The 22,449-nt window shown below is 42.3% G+C and overlaps 1 protein-coding gene across 12 annotated transcripts in view; it reads left to right on the top strand.

Moving 5' to 3' along the window:
• mctp1a (multiple C2 domains, transmembrane 1a) overlaps nucleotides 1-22,449 on the top strand; it is a 138,979-nt gene that overhangs the window by 89,559 nt on the left and 26,971 nt on the right. For 11 of the 12 annotated variants that reach the window (XM_069523926.1, XM_069523928.1, XM_069523920.1 and 8 more), the window contains 2 exons: nucleotides 5,531-5,647; nucleotides 16,838-16,894. In XM_069523926.1, the coding sequence (XP_069380027.1) occupies nucleotides 5,531-5,647; nucleotides 16,838-16,894 (174 nt within the window). Of the gene's footprint in view, nucleotides 1-5,530; nucleotides 5,648-6,041; nucleotides 6,101-16,837; nucleotides 16,895-22,449 lie in introns of those variants that run through there. The other variant, XM_069523924.1, reaches the window with a different exon arrangement.

The following is a 22,449-nucleotide window of genomic DNA, read 5'->3' as shown; positions in this document are numbered from 1 at the left end:
GTGCCAGCTGTGATTTGTGTATATATTTTGTGTGTGTGTGTGTGTGAGAGAGAGAGAAAGAGAGATATCGTATAGTCTCACATGCAGCCTTTCTCTCTCTCTCTCTCACACCCACGCTGTTGTCACCCACCCATCCTGACAGTGAATCAGCCACCGTGGCAGCTTTGCCTGAGGCGTTGGCACAATGGACGGGACTGGAGTTACCTCCTGTCCTGCATGATGGGTGGTGTCTGTCTGTGTGTGTGTGTGTGTGTGTGTGCGTGTGTATGGGTGGATCATAGTGTCTCCGTCTCCCTGTCTGGAGGTTAAGCGTCAGCTTCCTCTCCCCACACCTGCGAGCTGAATGTCTCTCTCTCTCTCTTCAAATCGTCCATCCATCCCTGCTCCTCTTTATCTATCCCTCTCCTCCCCTCCCTCTTGCCTTTCCCTCCTGGAGACTTGAGGCCATTGTGGGGCTGAGCGGTGTTGGGTTCTGTTCTCCCGCCGCTGCCAGCTCTCCCTACGGCCCCTGCAAGACAAGGCTGTTATTGCCCCAGGGACCGCAGGCCTCAGCAGCTCTTCCTCCAAACAAATTTGCTGTAACTTTATCTGCAATTGGGCCCTGAATTGGGAGCAAATAGAGGCAGCTTTGTGAAGCTAGGGGAAGGGCGAGGGCAGCGAGCTGGGGGTTGTTGGGGAGGCAGGGGAAATGATACCGGGCTCTTTTATGTCAGGCAAAGTAGGACTCTTATCAGGAAGAGAGCCCAGACAAGGGAGCTACTTCTAGAGGAAACTGGAGCACCTATCACCTGCTTTGCATTTAGATAAAAATTCACCCTGCTGAAATAAAAAGGGAAAAAAGCAAAGACAGGTACAGAAGCAACTATTGGAGTGTCTGTGTGTGTTTTTTGTGTGTATATGTGTGTTTGCACATATCTGGTTGGCAGTTTGATACACGCATACACACACGCACAGCGCTGAGACGCCATAGCAGTCAGTGGTACACACCACTTGAGGTCTCTTTAAATTGCTCCTTTGACTCCTCTTCAAAGAACCTGTCTAACTTTTAAAAGTTTTAAAGTCTGGAGTTCGTCTTTGCCCACAGCAAGGGACAGCTTTGAAAGATATACTTTCACATTTTACTGCTCTCCTGATTTGCAAAATGAATGATAGTTGAAATATGGTGGCATGACTAACAGAGAATACAAAGTCAGAGTTTAATCACCAGAGATAGAGAGGAAATGCGTGAGACCCTTTGTTGAGTAGACGAGGAGTTTAAGAGAAAATGCGTGAGGCCCTTTGTTGAGCACTCGAGGAGTTTCAGCATCTGCACTTCTCCGCAGGTACCAGAGCTGTTGTAGCGCTGCGTCCATAAAATGGTGGATGTTTTATTTTAACACTTTACAACAAATTTTTGAAAGATTCAGGCTGCTTTTTTATCGTATGATGAGAATTACTTGTGCTGTAGATCTATGTTCTGCAGGAGTACAGCAGGGGGCAGTCTAGCACCACTGAATGATGGGTAAGGTCCGGTCACTAACAGGACACAGTCTCCCTCCCTCTCTTTAGTTCTTTCGAACTTAACAGGACTTCTAGTTGCTATCTGGCAACACTTAGTGCCAGCATGGAAGTTGATGTAAGAAAGATAAAGGGGAACTCTGAAATCCAAACTTCAGTTTCACTCCACTGAGACAGAGCAGGGGGAAAGTTAGCCTGGTGTGTGGTTAATGTAAGCCAAAGTACTGAATATTACCCTCCCACAGTGCTGCGGCTCAGAGCTGTAAGGACACGGCTTGTGTTTTGAAACAAATAATGCGAGATACAGTTCTCAACGTGCCTCGCTGAGTGCTTGAATAAAACATGTTCCCTTTTCTTTTTTACATTTTTAATATATCCTCTCAAGTTCAGGGGATTCTTAGTATTAAGAGAAAGCATCAAAGATTGTGACAACATGAAATTCAACTACTTGTCAAAATAATTTATTTTGCTGAATTTGTGTGTGGGTATTTTAGCCCAAATATTACAAATTATCGAGCCATGGTTTTTGCTTTGTTCGTGTTTGTGGTTGTCTATTTTAATTACATGTCTCATTTGAATTTTAAACTTACGCTCAGATGTGAAGTTTGCCCAGTTCAGACAAAGCCTTCAGCTGTGTTTGAAATGTTTCATCAGATTTGACAGTGGAAAATATTATTTTTACTTTGTTTAGTGACAATTGAATTGTTTTGTTGTTGGGACATTTCTGTGGATTTCACCAGAGACTTATTGAAGTGCAAATCATTTTTAAATAGATTGTGACTGAGAAAAAAAAGATCTGACCTTTTTTATTTTTTCACAACAGCAGGTCGTTTAAGTGACAAATCAAATGTCCAGTAATAAACAAATAAACAAAACTAAAATTGATATCGATAACTTCTATTCATAAAAGTCTTGATGATATTTGTTACAATTGTTGGAATACAATACACCTTTGTGTATATAATATAAGTTGCACATTTGTTTTATTAATCTCCTTTTTTAATGCTCTCCAAACTTAATATTAGAGTTTGCATAATTTAAATAATAAATGTTTATATACAGAGAGACAAAACACTGACTGAGTTATATTTTTACTTTACCACACAGACAAGAGTTCAGCAGAACTGGTAAAGAAAAGCAGGAGTTAGTGTGTGCACGAGTGTTCAGATATTCACTCTCTATCACGACATAATGTGTCTCTATCAACAAACTCTCTACAAATTATTCCTTCACACTACATCTGGAGCTTCATTTTTCATCCCCCCCCCTTTTTCCCTTCGATCCAGCACGTTTCCATCGTCTTTTTTTTCCCTCTCTGCCTTATTCCGGTCACTGACATCCACAGCAGGCTGCTTCCCACTCTCTCTTCCCCAGGCGAAGAGCCTGCTATCTGGTGTAGCAAGCGATGGGGGGTGGCTGTGATTGCCCAGTCTAGAAGGAAAGGTCCAGGCACTGCAGGGCCCCTATTACCCAGCCGGGGGGTATGGAGACGGGGCAGAGCTGGCCACTGCTGAGCCTAGGTGTCCGGTTCCTAGAGCTGCCAGTCAAAACTTCGCCCTCAGCTACTTTAACCAAATGGAGGAATAAAGGGAGACGACAGGTTAAACAACCTCAGGCATATGGTGAAGAAAGTGAGATTTAAAAGAAAATATACAGAGGGTTTTGGGGTTTCATATAAACATCGGGACAGTGAGGAGAAATTAATTTGTCTATTGTGTGGTAACAATAACATTAGATTAGAGAAATATATTTACCGTACAATGCACTACTACTGTAGGTTATATTTATAGCAGAGCTTTTGAAAGGAGCAGGATGTGCATGAAGACATTTATAAGTGCGCAGTTATTTATAGCATCTACCAGAATAGGTTTAAAACAAGTGAGCTCCTTTGTTTGTCTGACTGGATTCATGTTTCTCCACATTATTCCAGTGTTCATCAGCAGATCCTACAGATTTGTAAATTATGATAATTTTGGGGAAGATGTGTAATTTTAGAATGGTTGCATTTTGTGGGGGAAATTGTTTGTGTGAACTTTTTGTATTGTTTGTCTGTGAATGAGTTTCTGTTTCTGAGCTTTCACAGTTCTAGCAGCTTTTCATGATGAATGAAGGGAAGTGGTTGTGTTTTTTATTAGTATACAAAGATGAATTATTAAATAGCTTCTTTAGCACAGTCGTACACAGCTGTGTCAGAGAAAAGAGTCTGTGTGTGTGTTTTGAAAGGGATTTTGAGCCTGAGAGAGATGGAGAAAGATTTTGATCCTTTTGGGAGAATTTGCTTGTTGCACCAAGGCCATTCAGGTTTGATTGATGATGAAATTTTACTGTGTGCATTATGCAAATGCTCTGGTCATTTCTAATGTTTAATGTATTTATTTTTTGCTTTGCACACTCAGTGTCTGTTTGTTAATTTTGCATGAAGTTCCTGGATCTACTCAAAAAGTTTGGATATGAACCATTCAAACGTTTCCATGTGAGAAGTTGAAATAATTGAATTGTTTGATTGCGATGTTATTGTGAGGAGTTGCTTGCATTGATATTCAGATGCATTTCTTTCATTGTGTGTGTGTGTGTGTGTGTGTGTGTGTGTGTGTGTGTGTGTGTGTGGGTGAAAAGAATATGAAGCACTGACTGCACAGTGCGTGAGAATGTGTGCGGCGTGTTGTCCGACTGGCTCCACTACAGTCTCAGCAGATCTGCATACACAGTCTTGATGAGCTGTTGAACTTCATATTCACATTAAACATAGTGAGGAGCTTGAATCCTGAATTTCACACACACACAGAAATAAAACAGTTTGATTGTTGATTACTCAGCTCTCTGTTTCTCTTATCATAGATCATAATTGGTACACACAGCAGTAAATCTGCCTTATACAGTCATAGTCTCAGTTTCAGTCTCTAAAGTTTCCCATCAAAGCTGACTGTTGAACAGCAATGCATTTCCACACAGAGTAATTATTTTTCAAATCTTCTTTGCTCTTATTTGAAATAATGGATTTCTTGCACTTGAATATGATAAATATGTTCTGCAAGTAAAGATTGAGCATTAGCCATGGTTTGCATTTTCAGCATTTCTTAAAACTGCTGCTTAGGTTTTATCAGCCTTGAAAAATCTTTGTGCTTCAAGATTGAAATTATAAAAAAAGATCAAATATTATAAATATACTATCGCTAGAAAATTTGTATTAATTCTCCCAGAATTATCTTCATTTTTCAACAATATTTCACAAATTGCTTTCTCACAATAAATTCAATAGTGCCGTGAAATAACAAGCTTCCATCATTTGCACTTTCACTTTCCCACAGTTATATTCACTCAGGCACCACAATAATCTGCTGTCAGAGGCTTAAGAGCCCTGGCAACACAAGAATACAGGTTTTTAGCAAGAGGTTAATATTGAGATGGTACTTTTCTTGTTTGGTGATGAGAGGGGAGGTATAGAGGTTATGGTTTTGGCAGATGGGTGCAGAGAAGGTTAGGGATGGGGCATATGAGTCTTTTGGGGTAAGAGAGAGGGTATTGGAGCTTGGAGTGACAGGGTTAGGGACTCGGGGTGTGGGGTGTGTGAGGTCAGATGCTGGGGTATGGGCGTCAGTGTGGAAGGGTCAGCGTTGATGCGCCGCAGCTGAAATGGTACATGACCTCAGCCTCTGGGATGATTGGCGTGGAGGAAAGAGGCTCTGACGTCTCGTAGTCTTCCTCCTCGTCGTCCTCATCCACAGCTGGAGGCCTCAGAAAAGCCTTGAGGGTCAGGGTATTGAACCTCTGCCCAACGACACCAGGCCTGTATCTTTTGTTGAAGCACAACCTTATTTTTACGCTTTGTTCCACGGTGGTTATGATTCTGCATATGAATGTGTTTGAGCGTTGCTTCCAGTTGCACATATGGTCGGCGTACGTTCTTAGGACTTTCCCTCCATGCGGGTTCAGGATGGGGTCGTGAATGTATACATCCTCAACCCATGCCGCCCTCACGTTTTTGTCTCGCTTTTCTTTTCCTAAGGGTTTCGTCTTTTCTCTCTCTCATCAGCTTTTTGTCATCCTCGTTTGGAACTTTGAGCTCTACATGATCCCGCTGGCGTTGCTTCTGCCGTTGGCCTGGAACTACATCCTCATCGCTTCGGGGAAGGACACCAGGCAAGATGTGGTGAGTAACACATCGCTTCTCGATATCCCTCCGCCTTTCTTTCATTTCACTGTAAAAGCCCCCTTTCGTAGACAATGCAGGGTTAACACTCAGACACCATTGTCTCGTGGAGACGTTTACGCGCTCATCTTATTTACGACGTCCATCACGTTTACATACAATTCATCCCTGATGAACGAGAAATCAAAATACTTCTTTTATAGAAACAGCATAAAGGTAAAAAACTAATTTACAACATATCTTTTATTAAATTGGAATCATAAACTTGGAGCAAATTGGAATTAAATTTAAAAAAAATCTTTGTGCTTCATTTTTTTTTTTACTTACTCCATCTCCCCGTTGAGGTGCTGCATTCTCGGTGCAATCTCACATTTCTCACTTTGCCTCCTTTCAGGCAAAGAAAAAGGAGAAATAATAGGCTGTCACCTTGAGCTACGTTACGCCACTTACCTGGTAGTATATTTATTTAATTCATTTATTTTTATCTCTTATACCAATTAAATGATGTCAAAGCAATGTCATGGAGAAACAGACATGTTTTAATCATGGCCAGGCACATTTGGAGAGTAGAGAGTAAAAACGAGAGTGAGCGAGAACTGGACTACGGAGTGAGCGTGAACAACGAAGTGATTAATTTTAATAAGTACCTTTTTCCCAGACTCCGTTGGAAATAACCAGTTAACAGACCTTAGATTTTCTTACACTCGCTCACCCTCTATATGTGTGTATTTATCTCTTCATAAGGATTCTTGGAGTTTGATTGGATTTGGAGGAGATATTAGATTCAGTCATTACAATGAAGCAAAACTCATAGCTGTGTGTCATAATATTGCACAGAAAATGGAATTAGCTGTGAACTGTACATTATTACTTACAACATTTAATTTGGTAAGTCTTCAGAGCTGAGCATCTCTTTTTATAAGCCTCTATTTCCACATGTAATGTTGATCTGTAAAAGAGTTGCAAAATGCAAACCGAGAACCACAAGCCTTGTATTACTTCACATCAACCCAGTCAATATACTTTACGTTTATAATAATTCAGTATATTTGACTTGATATAATGATTTGAGTTAAGAATATAAGGTTTTTAAAAGTAAACAGGTTCATAGTCAAAGTAAAACCCTTTATTTGTGAATGACACTTCAGAGGGGTCTTTCCCCTCCTGTAGATGGCGACATTGCCTGCTTAAAAATAATCACTCACTATTAAGACAAACCCTGGCATGATGATCTGTCCCCACATACCTGCTGCTTGTATTTATCCAAACCTAATGATATTCCTTTCCCATGCACATCCTCATAATGTGCCACTCACTTCACATACAAATAAGTACATGTAACTCCCACTTCATGTAAAATTGCTTTTCTCCGCTACTTGAAAGGGACCATTGTGTCTCAAGTACCTCAGGAATTGGTTGGAACATTAAGACATGGTGATACTGTTGATACTTGCATGGCAAGTGCCTTTTTGTGAGATAACACGTTTACGCAAAGTTCTCCCATGCTCAGAGAAAAGAGGAGATATGGACATTTACTGTGCTGTCTTAGGATCTTGTAGTTTCACTGTTTTGAATATCTAATATTTGTTGTAGCGTCACGATGCTTGACTCACGGGCAATTTTACATCCAGACAAGGAATCCTGAAGTCACTGATTCAAACGTTCAATTTGAAAACCTATAACTTATTTCAATTTCTTGTTGACTCTCTTGTAGTTAGTCTTTTGGATTTCTCTAGTTACAGTCCAACCCAAAGGAATCTGCCTTTGGAGTTTGTTTAAATATCATCATCTTCAGAATGTGGTTTGAGGATATGTGGCCTGATCACCAAGGAACATTTTATGTAGCAGTGATAGAAATGATATGATATCTGGTAATATCTTTGATTAAATATCTCCACTGTCTGGATTGGACAGTATTGACTGGATGTGTGTGTGTCAGTGTTTATATTGACTAAGAAGGTATGTGGAGAAATGTACTGGTGGTTAGACAGCCAGAGGCAAGAGAACGGGACAGCAGCAGCTTATACAAACTATAAGAGACGTGTCAATGTGTGCATACACAAGTTTCCAGGACTACGTGCAAACATTATTTGCAGCAACATATCTGATGAAAGTGAGATTAATTGTCAAAGATTACCACCAATAATGCTCCTTGTCTTGCCGCTGTGACAGTAACACGGAAAAGTACAGAAAAGCACAGGTGACACAAAGAAGATTCTCTGACAATCATCGTCTCTGCGCCGCAGTCCCACCACCTCGGGATCGGTGAATGCGACGAACCCTCTCTCCTTCCTCGATCATCAACTCTCTGCCTCCTTCAGTGTTGAGATTACTTCCCTGTGTCAAATTGGAATATGTACAGTAAAACTAATGTGCGGTGGTGTAAGTGTTCATTATTTTTCCTGCATTTTTGTTTGCAAATGCTGTACACACACGTTCAGACAAAAGTTTCCCCCGAGTCTTGTCCCTGTTTGTTTTGAGACAGAGTTTCCCAGTCAGCGGGGATGCAGGGGGGTGGGAGCATACAGTATTTGCGTTCTTTGCTTCCTCTCCAGGTCCCCCGGATTCATCTTCCGAGTCTTTATCAAGCTGAAGTCATGGACGACTCACTGTTTCCCCCTCGCACTTGGCAGGGAACAGAGAAGAATAGAAAAGAAAACAAGGGAAAGGGGGCTTTCTAATTACTTTAAACAACACACCAAATTAAAGCATTGTGCTGAGCCGAGCAAGGGTCAGCATCCGGAGCGCTGTGGTTTTCCAGCAGTCTGGGGTGAGGGTAATGCCAAAGGAATCTCCGCTGAACTCACTCTGAAGGGTGAAACAGAGAGAGCGGGAGAGAGAGAGAGGGGGATAGGCCAAGGGAAGAAAGAGAGAAAACAAAAGTATACACTAGAGTACAGACTTCTTAATGAAGGGAAGGGTCTTGCTTCATCATGATGGGTTCAAGGTGGGGATCCTTCTCCGATTTTTACACCACAACCACAGTCCTTAGCGCTGTCGATAGCAAATAAACAAACGCAGTGTTTTTTTACATGCTGTAATTCAGCACTCAGGGTCACTGACTGTTGTGTGGTTACACGCTGCTTTGCAAACAGATCCCGGATCAGAGCTCCTAACCCTCGCCCCAACCTTGACCGCTACCTGCTAAGCAGTCAGAGCCTCCTCAGAACAGCGATTTAAAGGAGGCGACGCAGCAGCAGGGTCGCCGACCTCCTCTCTTATCATGTATCACTCGGACCCATGAACCCTGACTCCTCAACACTGTTCGCTGACCTGTGTGTTACGCTGCAACACGCTGAATGAAACAAACAAAGAAGATGCCCTTTAATGCTCCTGAATATATGCAGAGGATGATCCAGCTTCTACTTTGACATTCAAAGCCGATAATATACTATCAAGTGAGTCTCACCTATTGTTCGGACTGGGAGAAGCGCTTTAATGACACAACCATCTCCTCTCCATCTTTATCTTGTTTTGAAACCTGAAACAGTTTGGAGCGTCAATCCATCCCAAGCCTGCTGCAGAGGAAGCTGCCAGCAGGCTGGACTCGGTCAATCAGAGGACAGGCGGCTGTGCTGCGAGAGGAAAAAGGCTGCAAGGCGTGCGTGTACACACGTGTGTGTATATTTCCGTAGCAGCGTGTCATGTTCATGTGTGTGTCTGCCTGCGTGAGTCTATATGATGTGCATTGAGATTAACAAGCAGGGACACATCCCAGTAGAACTCCTTCCTTGCTGTTCAGTTGGCCCAAAAAGGTCCGTACCAGATGTTATAAAGGTGGTAATTTCAGTGCAGGCTGTCGTAGAGGGCTCATACGAAACTGGTGATGTCTCTCTCTCGCACAGAATGATGGGCAATTAGGCCTCGTCATACTGGAGGACCATCCTCTTTATGCCATACTTTAGTCCATTACATAGATTCACCCACTGGATCTGCCAAGCCATTACAGAAGAGAAGACCTTAATGGTATGAAGATACTTCAGAGCAGATAGAGCTGACCACAGCTCTTCATCCTGATTCATAGCATTTCAATAAAAGCAAATATATAAGTAAGTCATCCTTAAAAATAAAGCAATATTTACTACTGATTTTTATTAGTTCTCCATCTACTTCAACTAGTACTAGTACCAGCTTAATCTTCACGTCCCTGACTGTGACACACCCAGTATGACAGCAGTATATTGTTCATTAGTGTAAAAAGAACCTGGTAATAATATCTGATCTATTTGAACATTGTACTTCATTGCCAATTTTATCTTTTCTATTTTCTTCCTGATTTTGTATCGCAACCCCCCCCCAACTTTTCTGCATCTCTAAACACACTGTGCCGTGACATCTGCCCTCATTAAGAGACACACACAACGAACGTAGAGAAGAGTAAATATTAGGAGAGCTGCAAGGAAAAAGAGGAATCGCTGCCTATTATACCTCAACTCCTGCAGAAAGTCACTCCTCCACGTTTCCCCCCCATAAAACTGCAACTCTGGAAAGAAAAGGAGAATGAGAAAAGGAGATGGAATGGGAGCAGAGGAAGATGGGGAGGCATTCAGAGGGAGGCAGCGACAGAAAGACGGAGGCATAGGCAAGCAGCGGTGGATGGCAGGCACTCCTCAGTGCAGAGTCAGACATGGCAGTTGGTGACAGGTGACAAAATCAAAAGGTCATGTCACTTTTAACTGGGAGCGCCTGTGCCCCACTGATTTCCCCCGTGCCGCCCCGGCATCACCACGCTCCTCTCTGCTCCTCTCTGCTCCTTTCTGCTCCTCGCGCTGTCTCTCTGTCTCTGCTAAACTGGCAGATAGGATGGCAGGCTGGCAGGCAGAAAGACAGGCGACGGGCATAGTTTGAAGCGGGACGGGAGCATCGGGAGCATCAGGAATGCCACTGCGGAATCCTCCCAGCCTCCCTTTTCATCATGTTGTCTCTCTTTCACTTTCTTTCCCTCCATTTGTCTGACTCCCTTCATCACACTGAACCTTTGTAACTGTCTGTGCTCTTTGCTAACAACGTCAGCAGCTCAAGATGTCTGCCTCGGTGCCTCTCGTTGTTGTTGTTTTGTCTATACAGTACAGCCGCTGCAGCTGCACCTTTTTATAGTTTAAACTTTGAGCTTGAGCCGACTGATGTTTGTGAGTTTGCGTGCATTAGATAGCACATCAGCCATGTAGCAGCTCTTTCTCTCTTTTTCATAGTATAACAAACAACAAGACAGTAGCATCTGTTTAAGAGGGACATTTACGGACTGACTCAACAATGCAGGTGGAACAAGTGAAATTGTGAATTCCTCTGAATAGCGGCTGGAATCTTTGGGACTCAACACACTTGCTGATTTGTCAAAGAATAAGGTTAACTTATCCTGTAATTAGACAGGGATGCCTGCACACGTGAATATAGCGGTGGTGACCATTGCTTCCTGTTCACTTCCATTATGTGTGAGAGAGTGGTAGATAAAACATTTGCTTTGGTTGTTGAACCTTGATCGGCGACTTGATAGTAATAGCACCTACATTTAGTGACTCCACTTGGGTGTCGCTGGCTGTACTTTTCAGGGTGAGCCAAGATGGAGGAGGCCCGGATATTAGCTAACTTGAACCAGCTGGTACTTTATGATGTCGGACATCAGGCTGCCTCAACCCAAAACACGCTCGTCCGATACCACGACCACTACTACACACAACTGATTCCTGTTTGTCCCACATCAATGCCCACATTCAGTTAGCAATGATACATAATTCTCCTCTGCAGGTGATTGTCATTTGCCTGTATTCACGTGTGTGTGACTGTGCTTTTATGCTGCTTCACTTAGGCTTACTAAGCTATCATGCTGCTGCCCCCATGTGTGATTTTATATGGCATGCCCACATTCCAAGATCAGAGATGTGTGAGACTACAATATCAGCATCTCTTCAAGCTGTTCTCCCCGTCCCCTTTTACACAGACATCGATTTGGCTCTGTGTCCATCACCGCTACTGCTGGCTTAAAGGAGGAACAACCACCCTTCTCCCATCCCATGCTTGTGCCTTTTATACAGAACTACGAGGTGGAATTAAGATACAGCATTCCCGCCTTGAAGAGGCAGTTTAAAAGCAGCCAATCTTTTCCAATGCTCACAGATTTGGTGTTTCATGAATATGGAGCTGCCCTTCTCACCCCCACCCCCTGCCTCCAGCTCTGGTAGCACCCTAGCCTCACCCCTATCTAGCCCCCTGCTGGGTGAGCCACGGCTTGGGCAGTGCAGATGGAAGGGCCCCCCTCCAAGGGCCACGGCTCTGACAGCTTGTGAAGGGCCTGTGTGGGTCAGCCAGGCTCAGCTAGCAGCGCTTATCAGACACACAGCCCTCCCCCAGTCTGCAGAAACTGTGGTGTAGGCAATATGTACACGCAAAGCTCACACACATACACATAAGCTCACGGACAGTGCATACCAAGTAGGGCCTTGAGATCCCCCAGCCAGCCAGTCGGCCAAACCTCAGCAGCTGGAGAGGTTAAAACCCCCTAACGTATCAAAGAGGAAGAGCAGCAGGAGGATGGAGGGAGGGAGGGACAGAGGAATGGGATAAAAAAAGGAGGAGAAAGTATATCTTCATGTTCGCTGGGATGTCTGCCTTGGTGTCAATTCCCCCTGCGGCTGTCATTGGGAAGGTTAGGAGGGGAGATAGTGGAACTCTGCCCGGCCAGGGAGAGAGAGGAGCCAGTATAGAGGCTCTCAGGCAAATGGTGAAAATACTGTGGCTACTTCAGATAGTAGATTTTTACTTTCCCTCTCTGGGCTGTGTGTTGGTGTAAATGTTTTTTTTTTACCTCTTCAGGATCTCTTCTGGTCAACCTTGTTGGTACCAGTTGTCCTCATTGGCACCAAAACCCTGTATGAGACAGCATTTCATTCCTGAGGTCCTGGTTGAGGTCATGGGTGTGAACTGAGATACAGTAGATTTAAGCTTATGTTTAGGTTAGTTAGGCTCTCCTGAATAACTGGGAATCAGTCCCAAACAAGTATAGATAAGCAAACTGTATGTGGGTGTGAATCTGTGTGTGCACTCGTTCCATAAAATCAGACTGAATATTGTTTTACACACATGAATGAAACAACCTTCCACAAACTTTGTGTTCCAAACTTGTCAAGTGGTTTAAACTCTTCCGTTGTCTCCATGCACTATAGTTATGGATATCTATGTGTAGTTAAATATTTAGTAACCCTTGCTATTTTTTTTATTTTACACATAATTGGATGTAGCTTCTGTTTAAAGCTCTTGTTACTTTAAGCTCTGTAAGGTAAAACCATACAGCTAATACAGCATCAAACTTCAGCCAAGACGGTGCTACAGTTACTGCACAGATAGAAATGCTGCCCTGATTTACACCAATCAACTACAATATTAAAATATATATATAGAAACTGTATAAACTTATGACTGTTTTTTTACTTAACAGAGCCATGAAGCAAAATAAAAACTGCTAAAATCTAATATGAAATTAAATCACTAATAGTTTTTTTTAATGTTGTGGCTGATCAGTGTAAGTTAAGGGTCTTAGAATCCCTTGTATCATCTCATTCACCACAACACTACAGAGCCATTAGACTGTCTCGAAAGCTGAAGGTCAGAACAATGATCTCTTTTGCCCCCGAGTGTGTCGTCTTTTTCCTTGAACAGACACAAGGGGCGCTGTTGTGCCACAGTGTGCAAGAAGCTCCCTGTGAAGGCAAAGGGACGATATACAAATTTTCCCCTCAGGAATCAATAGATTATTAGAAATGTATACCTGTTTTTCCTGCTATAATATATATTTTTTAAAACTATATTTCCTGCTATTCTATTTAACTATAACAACTTCTTCATCACATTAGTTGGTGCTGCATGGCTTCGCCCTCACAAGTCGCCCTCAGATCCAAACTGCAAAACTTTACAACTGCAATACATTATTTCTTCAGACGTTTTTTTTTTTTTTTTTGGGGGGGGGATCACAGAAAGATTTTTGCTCTTTAAGGCTGAATGTAAAATTGTACCGACATCAAAATTACAGTGACCAACAGTCCTGGTTAGCTTGGGAATGTCTCAGTTTCAAGCTGTGTGTCCTACGTCTTGACCATAAACCACTAAAATGTATGTGTATAAATATATAAATATATATGCAGGTTTGCATTAATGTGCAGTACTCTTATGGTTCCTGGTTTGGGAGTTTTAAATATGTTCACCCACATAAAGATGTATGAAAATGTCACAGCTCCTGTTCTGCAGCTCTGTAAGTATCAGTCACCAAATTGTAAAGCGATGGGTGGGAATTTTGGGAAGTTGTCATAGTTCAATTAATACATATCTTGATGCTCTGTGGGAACTTGCTATGATGTGACCCTTCTCCTACTACTTTACAGCTCCACCGACAGTAAAGAAAAATAGATAATGCACAATAGTTTTTTCCTTTTAATATTCACAGAGATGTGTCCTTCATGGATAGATTCATGGAAACTCTGAGTGATGTAGTTTGTTCTGGAATCTGAGCCACACAGCAACACAAACTTAAAACTTGCAAATCATCCGTTGGATGAAGCCACTAAGGCCAAACGGACACATTAATATTCTCACTGCCGCCTGAACGCTCAATGTCATTGTAGTCACTTACATTCTTTGTGTGTACTTTATATTATCACCATCTTTGTATGTATTTACGGGGCACAGTGTAATCTGTAAGAGTAGCCTGCATCATCCCTGTATCATTTGAATAGGTCTGAATATGTTAATCCCCACCTCAGTAGATATTGAATTGACTGGAGCAGCTCTGCAGGCAACACGAGCTCGACACGATCCTGTCGACAGCGAGGCTTTGATGCTGCAGTGTTGTAATGATAGTAATTCAAACAACATGATAATGGGGGGATAAGCAGACAAATGATATCATACACCAAACAGGTCTTAGAAGGAGAGGAAGAATAAGGCAAATAGAGCGAGGTGCACGGAGAGAAAGACACATAGATGTTTGGAATTCATCGGCTGCACTGAGGTAATTTATATCCTCCCTCACTGAGACAGTAGTTTCATTGCACGCATTTAGCCGTGGCAATCTTCAGGGCAGATGACATGTTCCATGTCTTTTTATTTATTAATTTTACACTGTGTCTCATTGCGGGAAACATGACTTCTCCCTGTAACCACAGGCGATGGAAGGGAGAGAGCAGAGCGGAGAGCGTAGGGAGACAAACGACTCTATCATTCTCTCTGTCTCTCTAGGTCATGCTTCTCCAGCTAGCTCATGCTCATTCCCTTTGTTTAAAGTTCGGAGCGTGTGCCAGGCGTGCCCCAGCAAAGCCTCTGTGTGGAGGAATCCATTATGTTTGTATTTTGGCATGGGTGAAAGGATTTGGGAGGAACCATGATGACTTTATAAACAGTTATAGGCCGTTTGTTAGGAGATGCCAGAAGGCTTTCATTTTACAGTATCACGTTTTCATCTTCTGCCTCGGCTGAGCACCGAAAATTCCCCTCGCTGGTATTTGAATGGCGGAGGAGAGTCAATGTATTCAGTATCAATAAAGAGACTGTGAACTGTGAAAAGTCAAGCTTATTTGTCTAGACAGTGACGGAGTCTTAGTGAAGTGGGAATAACTAGTTGCTGTACAGTCAGACAGTTAAAACAAGGAGTAGCATGCACACATGCACAACACTTTGCCCTAGTGACTCAGAGCTATTGATAGAACACATACATACACACACACACACACACGCTATTGACTCTACCCTTTCAACTCTGCTGTTCTGAACTCTTCTTTGTTTGTGTGGGAAGCTGCATTTACATAAGAGGCTTATGTCAGCCGCCATATAGTTTCCCCCCCTTATTCCAATGAAAACAAAACGGACAAAAGCTATTGTCTTGTTAAGTAATGATTTTTGGATTTCTCCAAACCAGTTTGTGCTGTTCTGGAGGTGGTTAGGGGCTTGTGGTGATGTCAAAGCTGGGCGAAGGTTCGTGGGAGTTGGAGCTGGTACAACAATGCGAGAAGATGAATGCTGTGGTTGACAGCTGTAAGGCTTATGATATGGCTGTTTGTTTATGTAGAATGGGAGTAATATGACCTTGTGGCTTTGATGTGTGATTGACAGAAAGTGGGTGGATGGGATTTAGCAGTGATCTGTGTTTTTTTCAGCATCTTGCGAGCTTGTGCTTTCGCGCAAAGACGCACAATGACACGGGTACTGTACAGTGCCCAGACACAATATCAGTAAACGCAGTGGCTCAAGCAGATCTGATTGGTTCAGGGATTCTCATATATGTCAAGGCATTTGTGTAATTGCTTGTTTTCACATAAAGACATAAGTGACCTGTATATGATTTTCCATGAAGCCTTTTATGTATGTGTAGAATTTAACTGTGAATGACAGGAGAGGCTGCAACTTGTATCATGCACCATTGTTATGTTGCACAGTATATTTATCCAAATGTGCTTTTGTGTTTGTGGTTCTGAAGTCGTGCACATGTGTGTTGTTTTTTCCCCTTTGTGTTGTACAGTATGTATCGTGGTGTCTCTGGGTATCAGAGCTGCACCAGCTCCTGTTTCATCGGTTGTGGACCACTGAAGCACATAGTTGCTGTTCTTTGCGACTCGCTGTCTGTGCTGCAAGCTTCCCTCTCCACTCTCTTCATGGAGCATCGCTCTGTGAGAGCATGCGACACGATAGATAGATGAATGTATGGGCACGGTGAGGTCGGGGTTAAAAATGAGTCCGAGGGTTAAAGAGGTCAAAGGAGAACGAGCACAATCAGAAGAAGAAGAGTTGTGCTGTCTCATCCCACTGAATGGTGCGAGATTTAAATGCCCTGCGACGTGATTTGAGTGGATGAATAGACTTTAATCCTCAGTTGAAATTCAAAGCCAGAGTGTTTCCTTACATTTCCAGAAGTGTCAACACATTTGAACAACGGAATGTTTCTAAAATTAAATTCTAATTCAAACCCATTCTGAAGCTCATGACATATTAGCACACACCAATCCGATAGTTCCACACCCCGTTCCATACTCATTTAAAAACTCTTGCCAGACATATGCATAACCAATCCGCTTTAATATGCCTCTGTGGCTGCTCTGATGATGTTAACCCTGTGTTATCTAATGTTTATCTGCACTATAGCTGCTGCATAAACATTTTTATTTCTCATTTTCTTTCTCTTTTTTCCCTTTTCTGTGTTACAACTGTCAGCAAGCGATGGAGGACCTGATGGAGGACGAGGATGAGGATTTTGACAAAGATGACAAGGTAATTATGTCTAATGTCAGTGATGCTCTCGTATATAAACACGTTTCCACTCACTCGCACACACACACTCATTGGCACACTGCCTCAGGAGGGGTTGACACTGCTTCACAGACCGGAAACGCAAACAGACAAATGAAATGACTCCATCTTTCCCTCCCAACTCCTCCCCTGTTCAGTTATTCTGGCAGCCTGAGGCGCAAACACATGTACAGAGATTGTACAACCTTTTAACCTTTTGAAAAGTTTACTCTGTAGCTGGCACACATGGCATATTCCTCACCTTTTTTTCTTCTGTGGTGTCTGTAGTCATTTACTGCACCATCTTGTTTTTTTCCCTTCAAATAACACTAAGTTGAATTTAAGTTACCAACATCGACAGCTACCTGAGAACATACACCCATATAAATGCTTAGTTAGGTATTTAGGTCCATTCACTGCTCCTTTATGTCCCAGTAAAACAGCATCTGGGCTTGTCCAGACACTATCATGTAACAACAGGTGGCTGCTTTACTGCCTCTGTGCATTTACGCTGTAGGACGAGCCACTGAAACAAATGCCACTGGATAGGATACAGCACCTTGTCAATGTTCCACTTGCTAATGGTAATTGCGCCAGTAAAGCTATTTATCCACCTACTCTGTTGTCTGAGGCAAAAAATAATTCCAACTGGAGCAGAATCATAACTTAAGCTTTTAAGTGAAGTCCAAATCTTTCACTGTGAAAACTGTAAAGTACCTTGACTAAACAGTCTGGAATCTGAAATTATTCGAGCTGATACTTGATGCCTTGCAGCCGCACTCCAGCAATATGAAGGTTAGCAGGCTAAGATGTGGTAATTTGGCTGATCTGGCTTGGTAATCTTTTTGGAGCAAAACAATTACCACTGCTGTTTGTAATGGTAATTGTCGAGGCCTTTGACCAGGAAATTTGATATTTGAAAATTAATTTTGCTCGAGGAAACAGTTTGTCCCGAATGAACTTATGCAACTGCAACCTCGCTGCAACCTCTGTGAGGGTCGTAAGTGCAAGTAGGTAACAAAGGGGTTAAAAAGAAAGTGTTATAGTGCAGATGGCCAAATAGTCATCCCCACCAGTGAGTCAGCCAGTCAGGCAATCAGTCAACAAGGCAGCCAGTTGGGCGATGAGTGCACAAAGATACGTGAGCATTACATCCTCTCCCACAGAGATGCAGAGGCAAAGTTTCATGGCTGTGAAGTTCCAAGGCTGAAACATACAGGGGGGGGCGCTGACTGAAGATATGCACCAGGCAACCTTGAACCATTTTTTTTAACCCCTTCTTTACATCTGCCCTCCATTGCTGCATTTCGAACCACCTCTCGGGGAAAATAAAATACAAATACAGGCATTTGGAAAACTGCAGATTATATGAAATACATTTGGACTTTCATATTGAAATGAGGTGCAGTGGCAGCTTATGCAGCCTCCGTCAGATTTCGTGCCAAACTGATTATTCCTCGTAAGAAGGCCCTGCTCTCTGTGCTCACACAGCACTGGGATGCTGGATAGCACAGCTGCCACAAAGGCTACAATTTACCAACTCTGGCTTCATACATTTTGATCTATTGCTCCCCTCGACTGTTAGCATTTCATTTGAGCTGTAGGGAAGTTGAAAGGGGGGCATTTTTCTTTTTTCTTCACCTACATCTCTCTCTCCTCCCACTCTCCTTCCTCCCTTCCTTCAATCGTCCCCTTCCCTGCATTTTTTTCCTTTCATTCTGACACAAATTCTCTCTATCTCTCTTCCCTTTGCTCTCCCACCAGCCTGGTGTTGGAGAACAAATGGAGTTTCAAGGCTTAACAAATTTGTCTTTTTACATTGCACATGAGGTCTTTCACATTGGATGTGAGGTAACTTAAGATTGTATGAGTAAGTATTAAGGACGGGTCAAAGGAGGCCTCTTTTATGGCACAGGCCTTTAGGGAGAGAAGGAAGAAGAGAAAGGAGAGGAGAGGTAAAAAAGATTAATAAATGTGCCAAGGCCTCATTTTAATTGAACTTGAAGCATATGTTGCAAGTATGTACAATCTGTCCCAGATGTTTACTCCGACCATGTGCGCGGCTCTTCCCAGTGCACCACAAGGCAGCTATTAGCTGGATAACCTTTGCTCCAGAGGCTAAATGGGGTATTACATGGCCAAAAAGTAGAGCACCTGTTTTTCATTGCAGAGAGGACCCCTTGCAGGCTTTTTGCCTTGGATCACCACATGTGTTTTGACTTAACAGATTGTTGGGCAGATGTGAAAAGTGTCTTTCTTGTGAGCAAGCACTGATATTAGTCACTTAATCTCAATGAAAGTCCAACATCAAGACTAATTGATGGGGATGGCTCAGTTGTTTAAGCCAAACAGGCAGGCACATGACGGCTGAAGGAATGTTAGACATGGCCGACTTTTTTCTTCTCCTTCTCCCCGACTCCCCCACGTTTTGTGTTTGAGTGTGTGTGCTGACCTTCAATGTGGAATGTTGCTTGATTCCTATTGCATACATACACACACACACACACACACACACACAGAAAACCACACACATGCGTGAAATATGCCCCAGTTTTTAACCTCAATTTTCAAAAAACTAATTTTAAACACAAGTTGCAGGTGCATTTCTTTCCAAAGCACATTAGTGATGCAGTACATAGATGGAACAGAAAATGTAAAAATGGATGCTGCGAAATAGAATTCAACATATATACCACGTGGAAAGAACGTCTGTGTGCTACAATAAAGAGGTTTTTAAGATAAATAAGGATTTCACACTTTAGATTCAGATGGTCCAAAAGAACCACTTTGTCTTATTGCAGAACCATTTTCAATGTGTGTGGATGTAATGGTGGAAGAATCTCTGTGTCACCAGCACACTGTCATTATCTTACTCTGCAGTTAATGTGTTTGCCTAATAAGAGATATTGAATTGAGATGAAATAATATACCATTCCTTTTTTTTCTAACTCTATTTTGGACGTGCTCGGAAAATGTATCCAATATGCTATTGTCGTATATTGGGGTTGCGATGATGTGAAGATGATGAAGGAATCTCCGATGACACCGTCTTGATTGTATATAAAAGTTTAATACAAAAAGTTCAGCATCAATACAAGCAAAGCAATCTGCCTGGAGAGAGATTCGGGGCCAATGTGAATCTTCTCTGCTGCCTGGAGAGAGATTCGGAGCCAATATGAATCTCTTCTGCTGAGGCAACTTCATCTCCTCGTTTATATAGGAGGGTTGTTTGCGTAAACCTAAAGAAAATGCATCTGGCTTTCTTATCCAGCTCTTCACGGTTATACAGTGACAGGAAGGGAGACGACACTAGCCCAAATTTAGTGTTGCACTTAGAGCTGTGACCTATCACCCTACCATTTGTTCAGGCTTTCTCCAAATTCCTCAAGACCTGTGGACCTCAAACCTAAAGATAAATTTCTTTTATGGGGAAGACTACACATAGCATTTCAGACACCACATATTTCCCCCCTTCGAGACTGCGCAGAGTCTCGAAAAACAAAAATAATAACATATATGTTATATTTGTGATTTAGCAACATTAAGTAACTTTATGGAGTGCGAGAGTGAAAAACCTGTCAGGCAGCTATCTTTCCTGAAACATCCCTCAATCAATCTAGACAGGAAAATTCTCTCACGGCCCCTCTGCCTTGGGCGGCCACACGTAGTACTCCAGACCAATCAAAAAAATGAAGAATTTAATAATCTGTATATGAATATTACTGAAACAAATACATATGGAAACCTCAGAAAAATAAAATCAAAAAATGTCCAAATTCAGGCTGGTCGACCCATCGCACCTTCCAATGGACCTGTCCTTGCCTAGCCCCAATATCCCTAAACATCAAAACAATCAAAAAATCTGAGGTCCCAATATATTCACCCAGTAACAACATCATTCTTCAAAGATTATCGTAAAAGAAAATGTTATAAAAGTTAAATATTGCTCATACAATAATAAAAGAACTAAAAGCTAAGTCAAACATTTATATTGTACTAAGATTATCATAAGCATTATCAAAGATTACAACAAAAAAATATATAAGAAAAGACAAGAATATATCACACTGCAGCTCCTTCGCAGCGTCGACTCTCAGTGCAGTGTCGATGGTGTGGTGACTTCTAGACATGTTATCTCAGTGTCCTTGCTCAGAGTCCTTCAGTCCATTCTTATTGTCCATGTTTGAGTGTCTTAATCCCTTCAGCATATCCCCCAATATTGTTCTAGGAGGAAAGAAAAGAAAACACCAAACAGTATCTTTTGCAGAAACAATCAAATGCATAGAAATGTATAATTCATGACATCACATTATTTCCAATTATGAGTCACTATTTCCATTTCCCCCCTTTTATAATAACATTCTATATATATAAAAAATACCAAAAACACAGGGCGGATGATAGACCGCACCGAGACGTTGTTTAATTCCTAGTTTTTGCAGTATTAGTTTTATCGTCTTATCCACGAACTCTTTGCCATTGTCTGAGGAAATTCGATCTGGAAGTCCCCATCTACTGATGACTTCTCTACACAAAAATTTCGCTACAGACTGAGCATCCTTCCGCTTGGTTGGACAAGCTTCAGGCCATCGTGAAAATCTGTCCACAACAACCAGCATATATCTTTTTCCTTCAACTGGTTTTATCATGTCAACATAATCCACTACTAACTCACGCATTGGACCTCTCGGAGTTGGAATGTAACCAGGAGGTACTGGTACACCCCTCTGAATATTATTTTTCAAACAGATGGTACATCTGCCAATAACATAGTCAATTTGTTCAAGCAAGTATGGTGCCCAAAAACCATACTCCTTTGTGATCTTTCTCCTAACTTCCCCCCTTGCAACATGAGCTAACCCATGAGCTTCCTGAATCATCAGACCCAACAGGTCTGGAGGTGCTACTATCAGCCCCTCGTGATTTCTCCAAAGTCCAGTAGAATCTCGGGTTGCACCTCGATCTAGCCAAAGCTGTTTATCAGCTGCAACAGCAGTTTCTTGCATTAAGATCACATCTCTGAGTGTAATTTTTTCTTCTAAGTCCACTTCATGAGTGACTAGAAAGATCTTTCCCAATTTATCTGCACATGTGACTGCCTTTGCAGCTTCGTCAGCCGCTTTATTTCCTTGTGTGACTTTTGATACATCGTTTTTATGTGCTGCACATTTAGCTATCGCTATCTCTTTAGGTTTCATCATGGCATGCAACAGTTTCATTATTTGATCGTGATGTTGTATTGGAGAACCATCTGTTTTCTTAAACCCTCGGTTCTTCCACACTGATCCAAACAAATGACACACATTATGTGCATACGCAGAATCTGTAAATATTGTCACTCGCTTACCTTCCGCCAACAAACATGCTTCAGTTAGCCCCACTAGTTCAGCAAGTTGCGCTGATGCAGGCTGTGGCACTACTTCAGCCTTCTCAACAACAAATCCCGTTCCTTGGGCTTTTACCACTGCATAGCCAGCACTCAATTTATCACCCACACGATAACAAGATCCATCAGTCCAATACTCAAGATCCGCCTC

The sequence above is a fragment of the Paralichthys olivaceus genome, chromosome 4 (assembly GCF_024713975.1).
Source record: "Paralichthys olivaceus isolate ysfri-2021 chromosome 4, ASM2471397v2, whole genome shotgun sequence".
Taxonomy (NCBI): Eukaryota; Metazoa; Chordata; class Actinopteri; order Pleuronectiformes; family Paralichthyidae; genus Paralichthys; species Paralichthys olivaceus.
This window is presented reverse-complemented; position numbering and strand designations above follow the sequence as displayed.